At 44.2% G+C, this 10,988-nt stretch overlaps 1 protein-coding gene across 1 annotated transcript; it reads left to right on the top strand.

Annotated features, from left to right (window-relative positions):
* Nucleotides 1-525: 525 nt before the first annotated feature.
* LOC106887822 (myosin-binding protein C, cardiac-type-like) lies at nt 526-4,310 on the top strand. Its single transcript, XM_014941576.1, has 5 exons — nt 526-649; nt 909-995; nt 1,143-1,291; nt 2,265-2,409; nt 4,162-4,310. Exons 1-5 carry the CDS (start codon nt 526-528, stop codon nt 4,308-4,310), a joined length of 654 nt encoding a protein of 217 aa, XP_014797062.1.
* The last annotated feature ends 6,678 nt before the right edge of the window (nt 4,311-10,988 follow it).

The raw sequence follows: 10,988 nt of genomic DNA, 5'->3' as shown, positions 1-10,988 counted from the left end.
TTCCCTAAATTTGTCTGTGAGGTCACGGTTTAATTGAGAGGCCATAAATTTCCATGAGCCAGGGGAAGAAATCATAGACAGATTTTTAAAATACTTTCTCCATATTGATTACTAGCTGTGTCTAGAACTGTTCCCAAGCCACACTCAGCAATAGCATTTGGAATGCTGCATTCCAACAGCAGAGTTAAACAAAATCTCACAAAGGAGCAAATTGTTTACAAAAATAATAACTGCATCATTTTTAATTACCTTTTCTATTTAGACTACTGAAATTAATATCAAATAATAGTGTTACTCATCAGCTGGCAAGTTCCTACACATCAAAACTACAGCATTTTAAAATCCAGGCTTCAGTTCTTTTCAAGCTCAGCAAAAGGACAAGCCTCATCACCCAGCTACAGTAGACCCCTTCTCCATCCAGCACATCCTCCAAGTTCTAGAAAACCACAGCTAATTTCTTTGCATTTCCTAACATACATTAAAAGCTGTTCTGTTGCAAAACTTCTTCAGAAAGGAAGTAGAAACATGACTTTCTCTAATCATTCATTTCCAGAAAAGAGTGAGACAGTCACTCCTGCTGAAGCTGCGCCAGCCCCAGCTGTCCCAGAGCCGCCTGCTCCACCAGTAGAAAGCTCCCAAAAGACAGAAGGTAATAGAGAAGTAACACCATTATCAAGTCTGGTTCATTAACAGAAGGGAAGAACAGGGAATCCTTAGAGTCAGGGAGGTAGAGACAGTAGCTGAAAGGAGACCACTAGTGATGAATGAAAGACAATAAAGAATAAGGACTCTCAGAGACAGAAGAAAGTAATTTCAAAATATCTCAATATATTAACAAATTCATTATATAGGCTGTAACAGAAGCTGATGCAGAAAGTTCTAAGTAGTAATTCTGAGGTCTATTTCAGCTGCACCTTCCGGCACTCAACCAGAACAGCCTGTGGACCCTATTGGGCTCTTTCTGCTACGACCCCAGGACGGAGAAGTTACTGTTGGTGAGTAAAAAAACATGAGTCAAGTGATGTTTGTAAACTGTACCTGTTGCTTGACTATTTAGCCCTCCATGTATAGGAGACATCAGCGACACAACAGATAAATTAAACACTATTCATAATCTTATTTTATCCTACTTCCCTTACAAGGTGGAAACATCACATTCACTGCCAAAGTGGCAGGTGAGAGCCTGCTGAAGAAACCATCAGTGAAATGGTTCAAAGGAAAGTGGATGGACTTGGGAAGCAAAGTGGGGCAACACCTCCAGCTACATGACAGTTATGATCGAAATAACAAGGTATGATTGGCAGAGTAAGGTTCTCAGTCTTCTGGATACTAATCTGTAATCTGGGGAAAATATAAACTAATATAGGAATGTTTTGATATTAAGGTACCCGAAGGCACACACAATGTTATACTTAATGCACAGAAGTCTGTGTTTTGACCATGCAGACAAGAGACAAGCACTACATAGAGACTCTTGCGTACCTTATCTCTGATGAAGTGAGAAAATGTCTGGATGACCAGGGGAGCAGTTTTGCACTATCTACTGCAGGATTCCCTCCATCTTCCTCTCAAGTAACAGATACTTCTTATATTTATAAGACAAACAATAAATCAGACAGATATTTAAGTATGGTCTATCTTAGTTTTAATAGCTCAAGCATTCAGCTATTAGTGTTGGAATTTATTGTTCTTTTGCATCGTCTAGATTAAATAGCTGAGGATGATTTATTTCTACCACCAATGCATTGAAAGATACATAAACAGGAACACAAGGGAGCTTGCACTATGACTGCTCGTCCTGTGTGCTATATGAAACGCTATCACCCTCTCCTGGATGGAACAGAACAAACCTGCTCACATTAGCTACTCCTCCTGAACTTTCAAATGTACTGTCTGCATCCTAGGTAGAGGCTGTACTTGTTTAGTGAACACTCTATTCCCGTTTCCAATGTACACGCAATTAGTGTAATGTGATGACTGCACACACCAGCACACAGCATAGTTTGCTAATATAACATTATATCCTTTGGAAGGCCTGTACTGATATTACTCTTTAGCTGTTCCTACTGAATTGGGGAAGCTATATGTATGTTTTTTATGACAGCAATGATTTACACGCTCAGGAGGTTCTTAATTCTAAAAGGACACAGAGGTATATTTCATCCCTTGCATATTTCTCTCCATGCCTTAATATGCTGGATTCTCTCTCTGTTTTACCATTTCATTTTCTAACTTATGAATTGTATCATTGGTGTCTTTTCTAGGTGTATACCTTTGAAATGGAAATCATAGAAGCAAATATGACTTTTGCAGGAGGGTACAGATGTGAGGTGGCTACCAAGGACAAATTTGATAGTTCTAATTTCAACCTGACAGTCAATGGTAAGATGAATTCCTGCCATCATCTTTGTTACTGTTTACTTTTTTTTTCCCCCCTGTATGTCCTCCAACAATTCCTTCTGGTACATAATGGCAACTGGACAAGGACAGGTCCAGGCACAGCTACAGAGGCCCACAAGTGAGGATTGGGATGGGTTGGCAGAGATACGCAGCAATAGAAGTAGCACTTGGATTTCACTCAAATCAGAATTGTGGTGCTCTTAAAGAAAGCACACAGAAAGATGCAAATCAACTCAACTTTTCTCTGGCTTGATTCTGATTTCAGATCCATTCTTTCATGATATTTAATTCCACTAGAATAAAAGAGTGGCAAAGTTCAGGCAAAAGGCAAAAGCTCAGTACTAAAAATGGATACTTGAAAAGAAGGGGAGAAATGGAAAGATTTAGACAAGTGACACTATTATCAATTCCTTTCTTACCAATAAATTCAAGTCATGCAGAAGCAACTTGTGATATAAAATTGCTTTAAGATAACCACTTTCCATAATACATGGTGCCACCCTCACAACTGCTATACAAAAGGCTTATCAGCAACTGAAAAAGAAGTACATCTTAACATCAACTCTCCCTAGTGTGGAAGAGTCTAGATAAAACAGTATAAACACGGACCACCTGAAAGGGTTGAATGTTTGGACCATTTCCTCTTTCAGTGGTTCTATTGAAGGGAATGCATCGTTAATTTGTGTCCAGCAATCAATGAGCCTAATATGCAAAGACAAGTTTATTGAAGAAACCCAATTAGCAGTGTCCATTTTTGAAGTTTCACTAGTTTGCTCTAGGACTCGTAAGATTTAGGAGCTGTGTCTTTGTGAGACACACAAAGTGTGTGAGAGAAGTATTTCTCCCAATAGCAGCAGCACACCTATTCATACCAACAGAAGCTTAGAACAGAGTTCTCTCTATGCAACATCCTCAATGGAGTTTCTGTACATCTCTACGTAGTTCCAGGAATTTACCTTTGCTTTCAGAAGATGGATCACAGAATCCCAAAATGATATGGGGTTGGAAGGGACCTCTGATGATCATCTAGACCAACCCCCTCCCAAAGCAGATCCACCCAGAGCAGGTCCCACAGGAACGTGTCCAGGCAGGTTTGGAATATCTCCAGAGAAGGAGACTCTACCACCTCTCTGGGCAGCCTCTTCCAGGGCTCTGCCACCCTCACAGGAAAGAAGTTCCTCCTCATGTTTAGGTGGAACTTCCTATGGTCAAGTTTGTGCCCATTCCCTCTTGTCCTGTCCCTGGGCACCACTGAGAAAAGACTGGCCCCATCCTCCTGACATCCTCTCTTTATAGTATTTATAGGTGTTGATCAGATCCCCCCTCAGCCTTCTCTTCTCCAGACTCAAAAGACCCAGGTCAGCCCCCAACCTGTCCTGGTGCAGGGGGTTGTTCCTCCCCAGGTGCAGCACCCTACACTTGCCCTGGTTGAATTCCATCAGGTTCCTCTCTGCCCAACTCTCCAGCCTGTCCAGGTCTCACTGGATGGCAGCACAGCCTTCTGGGGTGTCAGCCCCCCCTCCCAGAGCTGTGTCACCAGCAAACTTGCTGAGGGTACTCTCTGTCCCTTCATCCAGGTCATTGATGAATATATTGAAGAGGACTGGACCATAAACCATTACAGCATGCCTATACCACATAAAAGAAGAAGGCTGTATAAAGTGGGGTGTGTATAAACCTTTTGGCCCCTTAAAGTGCAGAAATGGACTAAATTCTGCTTACTAATATTTTAAGACAATCATATAAAAATTTTTCTTACAGGGATGAATGATGAAAACAAGCAAATTCCCTGTAGCTTGAGTCCTTCGTTACCCACAACACTGCGGGAGTGCACACGTGTTGAAGGCATTAGCACGCTTTCACACCCCTTCTGTGATGGCACTCAAGACCTTCTTCAGGGCAACTTTTGATGTTACAGAACTAGGTCACAAACCCATGCAGCCCCAAACCTTTATACTGCCTTCCAAATTGTCACAGAATATATTGAAGAGGACTGGACCATAAACCATTACAGCATGCCTATACCACATAAAAGAAGAAGGCTGTATAAAGTGGGGTGTGTATAAACCTTTTGGCCCCTTAAAGTGCAGAAATGGACTAAATTCTGCTTACTAATATTTTAAGACAATCATATAAAAATTTTTCTTACAGGGATGAATGATGAAAACAAGCAAATTCCCTGTAGCTTGAGTCCTTCGTTACCCACAACGCTGCGGGAGTGCACCCGTGTTGAAGGCATTAGCACGCTTTCACACCCCTTCTGTGATGGCACTCAAGACCTTCTTCAGGGCAACTTTTGCTGTTACAGAACTAGGTCACAATATATTATGATACTGCCTTCCAAATTGTCACGTTAGAGATTAAAGGGGAATAAAGAGAGAGGAAAACTCCCAGTGTCTGTAGTGTTCACGGATTCCCGTGAGAGGAAGAACAAGCACCTCTTTCATTGGTTTCAATAGCTACGTATTAGCAGTTGGTCACAACACCCAGATTAGAAGATGGTAACTGTCAGGTTTCATTGCATTAGCCGGGCAGTCACACAAACTAAGGATGCTGTTCATATCTTTCAGCATCCTCACAGAAGTGTTCTCTTCACTCTGGAGATGTCGACTCCCCATTCTGAATGAGCTGCTGCTCTCCTAAATAAACACATTATATACACACCGGGCGACACAGAAAAAAAAATAAATATTACATAGATGGAGAAGAGACAAAAAGAATGTGTCAGAGATGACTTCAGCATGGATGTAGGAGTACAGCTGGCGGACAAAAGCCACACGTGAAGTAAGCAAAATGCTGAGGGTTTGGGCCCGGAGCCAGAAAAAGCCTTGGTGGATGTATCTTTTTTCAATAATGAACTCCCACCAGAGCCTACACTTTATGAGCCTGACACATCCAAATTACGCTCAGCAACATTTAAATGTTGAAATAATAGGATAAATTCAAACCAATTAGAGAGCATATGGAATATTGCCTTCCTAATGGTATGCAGAAGTGTCTCCTGTCAGTTTTATCAGATTAAAGACCCCAAGTGCTGGCAGGGATCAGATCCGCGGTGATAAACGGGCACAGGGGTATGAGCCGAGCTGCATGTGATCTTTGAGGTGGGTCTAACACAGGAGAAGGAATCTGCATTGCAGTTGGAGGCTTCTCCCTTTGTTTCAAGGAAGCAGGGAAATCAGACCGAATTCTCAGCCCAATCAAAGACCCGTGTTTTGCCAGGTCGATGCCTTGGAAGGAGTACATTTTCTGTTCTTTTGTCATCCGGGCATTGCTATCCCAAGATGAATGCCCCAAAGAACACCCCAATTAACCTTCAAGTGACAATGAAATGCTTCCCTTCCATTGTTCCCTTACAAAACAAAAATAGTAAGAAAAAATTTCAGCTTTAAGCAGAAGTAGAAACATTAAAACAGAAGGAAAAGAAGGTACAGCAAATTCTTCAAAATAACATAAAGAAGAAACAAAGCACCAGCAAAATTGTCTAACCACCATCTGAGGCAGACACCCAGAAAGAAGGTACAGCAAATTCTTCAAAATAACAAAGAAGAAACAAAGCACCAGCAAAATTATCTAACCACCATCTGAGGCAGACACCCAGCATGAAAATTTTTTGCCCAAATTGCTGAAGTTTGGCAAAATTACAAGCAACTTGAAAAAGGGATGTGTTGCCACTTTAGTGTTTGGTAATGATAGATTTTAAATAAATCGTCACAGCTGCAGAAGTCCTTTGTCCACTTTGGTTAGTTCTCCAGGGATTTATTACTATTTTTTTGTGCATGCTAAATCAATCCAAGGCTTTTAAGACCCTTCAACATGATGTGTGAGATGCGCAGTTTAGAGTTTCAGCCCCAAGGACCGCAGTGAAGTTAAATTAGAGTAGGTCAGTCTGTAGATAGAGTCATAGAATCATAGATTAGTTGGGGTTGGAAGCAACCTTTAGAGGTCACCTAGTTCAACCTCCCCTGCAATATGCAATAAGCAGGGACATCTTCAACTAGATCAGGTTGCTCAGAACCCCGTCCAACCTGATCTTGAATGTTTCCAGGGATGGGGCATCTACCACCTCTCTGGGCAACCTGTTTCAGTGTATCACCAACCTCATTGGGAAAAAATTTCTTCCTTATACCTAGTCTAGCTTAAAACCATTACCCCTTGTCCTATTGCAACAGGCCCTGCGCTAAAATGTTTGTCCCCACCTTTCCCGTTGGTTCCCTTTAAGCACTGAAAGAGCCTTCCTCTCCCCAGAGCCTTCTCCAGATTGAACCTCAACTCTCTCAGCTGCCCAGCTGAGGGTCTGGTGTGTGCCCCTGCTTTCACCAGTTGAAAACGCCCTGTCTACAGCTTTGATTTTGGGTGCAAGTGCTTCCAGGGGTTCTTTGAGTCTCTCCTGTTACCTGCCTGCAAAGGCCCACGGCAGCATAACCAAGGTGCTGCCCTAGGCATGGTGCCAGCCTCACCTCAGCCCCAAAGCCCATCTGGTGAGAAGGTGCACCCCGGAAAAAAAAGGCCCTTGGCTCTCTGGAAACCCTTAGCTGCTGAAGTAACCCCTCAAGCACCAGTGAAATATTCTGGCCCATACTGGTCACGGCCTGGAGAAGCTGCATGTATAGCCCTCAGCAGCACAGACTAGAAACACTTGTGCCAAGTCAAGCCTGTAGACCTACCAAAAAACCATGCATCCTTTCCCCTACAGTGGCATTAGCAGAAGAGCTTGAAATATTTAGGAACCTGGCACAGATATGACACAAGACTATTTAACCAGCCTACAAATCATTTAAAAGGCAGCCAGTAATAAAAATGCAATTCCCCCGCTAATCCTTAGTTCTCTCTTTCACAATATGCTTTCCACCTGTGTTCCTTCATCTCCAGCTCTCTCTTTACTTCGCAGCACTTTGAGGAAGTACCTTATCCAAAGTACAATTCAGCTCCAGGGACTTAAGTAAACGCAGGCTGGAGACTCTTGGAATTTAGTTGGGTTTTTTTTTCACTAGTCACACAACACTTGGTGTTTTCTTTTTGCTCCTAGAGGCACCTGGTTAAACGATGCATCAGTTTTAATTTAAACATATTAACTTAACCAAGTTTTGAAAATCTCATGATTGGCAGAAGCCTGGCTTTTCAACATCCGTGATTACCATTGTTCTCCACTATTATCCCTGGGCAAAATGAAAATTTAAGGATACTCAATGAAACCTATTTTTCCTGCAGCCTATACGCTTGGGAAGCGTCACTCCACCTGGTTCACGTTCGGAGAAGTAACACGACAATGTGATGAAATACCTGCCCATTTTGATCCCCGACTGGCACAAAATCCATCTTCTATTTACATATTTCACCTGGCTTCCTCACCCAACCAAAGAACAAGTGTACAATGGGCCACGCAGCTTTCCCCTCGTAGTGTTTTGCCAATGCCTCACTCTTGCATGTGAGGCACGTTTGCTTCCACCGCTTCCAAAGCCACGCTCCCGCTTACGGCAATAGGCTCGAAGCACAAAGCTGAGACACAAAAGCTCTGCAGGACACCTAGAATACCACCGAGCTAATGCCACCATGCCTTCCCTTTAAATACTCTTCTTCCTAATATTAGAAGGCGATGATTAAACTCGCTGATGACTACTCACGACGCAATGTCACGCAAACAATAAAGTACTTTCTGTTCATAACTTTAACTTCAAGACCCAGCAAAAAGTTTGGTATTGGCTGAGGGGTCAGGAGCATCAACAACTAACAAGCAAAGCTTATTTCTCTTGATCAAATTTTAGTAGTGCTCTGATAAAAGGCTATGATGTTAGAGGTTTCACAGTGACCTGTCTCTTCCTTCCTCAGGTCTTTGTGTAGATTCAAGATTTAATTTCTTCTTTGGTTGGAGGAATGGGACAGGGATTTCCAACCTCAAAATATAGTTATCTGGTGATCGTAAGTTAAAACGAAAACAGCTTTTGCAGCAAACTGAGGAGTGGGGACAGATGAAAAATGTGCAGATTCACTTAAAAGAGCAAAATTAATAATTATCACACTATTTCCTTTAATCTCTCTATGTTGAAAAGCAAACAAAGCATGTTGTTTTCACACATCAGAATTTGTTTTTACTGCAGCTACCAACAACAGTTGTTGATGGAAAGGAGGGCAAAATAAGGTGACTTTAAAAGCATTCCTTCTTAAAGAACTATGTCAAAGTTACCAGGGCATAAAACTGGAATGATGGCCTGCCATAAACTCTACCTTCAGACTTTTGATAGTAAAATTTGATGAGAGTAATACATCTAGATCCTAAAGCAGCAGAGGCCAGTCCCTTTGTCTTTACTCACTCAGAAGAAAAGAAAACAAACCCCATCACATAGCTGTGCTGGTACCTTCTGCCACGTGAAAGTGAGATTTCAGAAAATCAGGATGGCTGTATAGCCTCACAGGACACAAAATCAGTAACTTCTCTACACCTGCTGCCAAAATACAAAGACAGTAAACAAAACTTTCACCCATTCTTCCATTAATTCAAGTTTCACGGCTACTGAGCCACACGGCGTAGAGTCTCACCAATCTCTATTGCATCCCTAAACGCTACTGCCACAGAAATATGCTGCAAGTACACACCTCCTCAGGTACTCTGTCCTCCTCTAGGAGATGCCAAAAGGCAAACCCAAAGGAAGTGTTGAGCACAGACAGCATGGAGCACTGGCCACAGAGGAAACCCTGAAAAGGCAGATCTGCAGCCTCTTCAGGGCTGAATCACAGAATGCTATGGGGTTGGAAGGGACCTCTGGAGATCATCTAGTCCAACCCCCTGCCAAAGCAGGGCCACCCAGAGCAGGTTGCACAGGAACGTGTCCAGGTGGGGTCTGAGTGTCTCCAGAGAAGGAGACTCCACCACCTCCCCGGGCAGCCTCTTCCAGGGCTCTGCCACCCTCACAGGAAAGAAGTTCCTCCTCATGTTTAGGTGGAACTTCCTATGGTCAAGTTTGTGCCCATTCCCTCTTGTCCTGTCCCTGGGCACCACTGAGAAAAGACTGGCCCCATCCTCCTGACATCCTCTCTTTATAGTATTTATAGGTGTTGATCAGATCCCCCCTCAGCCTTCTCTTCTCCAGACTCAAAAGACCCAGGTCAGCCCCCAACGTGTCCTGGTGCAGGGGGTTGTTCCTCCCCAGGTGCAGCACCCTACACTTGCCCTGGTTGAATTCCATCAGGTTCCTCTCTGCCCAACTCTCCAGCCTGTCCAGGTCTGGCTGGATGGCAGCACAGCCTTCTGGGGTGTCAGCCACCCCTCCCAGAGTTGTGGCACCAGCAGACCTGCTGAGGGTACTCTCTGTCCCTTCATCCAGGTCACTGATGAATATATTGAAGAGGACTGGACACAGCACTGACCCCCAGGGAACTCCACTTATCCCCAGGAGACTCAACTTGAAGGGTTGCCCCCTCTTAAACCACTCTCTTCTCTCTGGCCTGTGCCAACCCTCCTATAACTTTGGGGGAGGTAGGACATGTGGATCTCCTGGATTTGGGGGAGGTAGGACATGTGGATCTCCTGTGTGGACGTGTGCATCTCTTTTTTCAATGCCCTGTTAGAGCCCCAGAAGCAGCCCGTTGTTAGAAGCGGAGCAGCTGGAGCCAGCATAACTACAGCAAGCTGCAGAATCGTTATCGGGAAACAAAGCATCTGAAGAACCTCTCCAGACTCATCTTTTGAGCCCAGAAATCTGTAGCTATGGATTTACTTTTGCACCACGCTACTTTTCAACCACTGGCTCAGGGTGACCTCCCCGGCGTGCAAGGTGACAGCGGGGTGGCCAGGGTGCCACACAGCCCCTTAGGTGCCTGCTGCTCTGCATCCCTGTGACCGACAGGGACCGTGCAGCGCAGAGGCACAGTTCTCCACCTGGAATTTGGGATGGCCGTGCTCGACATCCAACGTGTGGGTGGGAGAGCTGAGGTGTGCATCTTGGGGAGAACACGCAGGAGATCCTTTGAGGAAGCTGCGGCCCAATGAACCAAGGAGATTTAATCACCCAGCTGCTCCCTGCTTGACTCTTCTCACTTCTAGCATCAGCTAGACACACTGCCCCAGGGCGCTGCTGCCTCCCTCCCGTGCCAGCACCTGAGATCCACACTTGCCAGGGAAAGAGGGCCCTGGAGACCTGACCCTTCCTGTGGCAAAGGGAGCCGTGCCGTGGAGGCAGGGACAGCATTCGCAGCGTTTCGCAAAGCTCTGCCACGCTGCGTTGTCACATTACAATGTGCCATCATCAAACAGTTTGTTCAATCCCTTCTTGATTAAATTCAGCTTCATTAAACCTAAGTAACGACCCTGTTTTGTTTTAACAGCAACCATATTTCCATTCTAAGTTTCTTTCTGAATATCTTCTTCCCCTTTTAGACCTTTCTGCGACCTCCGAGCATATTCATGTCCCATCCCATTTTTCATTTCCCTTCTCATTCTTTTTCTTTCCATGCAGGCAGCTTCCTCCCTACGAACTTTGTTGAAGCATCTCTCTGGTTCCTGCCTTTCAGCATCTCCAGGGGTCTGATTGTGCATGCAGCCCTTGAAGCTGAATCAAACAGGCACCTTTGTCCTGAGCTGATGGAAAGTT

Source organism: Calidris pugnax, unplaced genomic scaffold, assembly GCF_001431845.1.
Source record: "Calidris pugnax isolate Ruff unplaced genomic scaffold, ASM143184v1 scaffold23, whole genome shotgun sequence".
NCBI classification, from domain to species: domain Eukaryota; kingdom Metazoa; phylum Chordata; class Aves; order Charadriiformes; family Scolopacidae; genus Calidris; species Calidris pugnax.
Note: the sequence above shows the minus strand (reverse complement) of the source record. Positions and strands in the feature narration are given on the sequence as shown.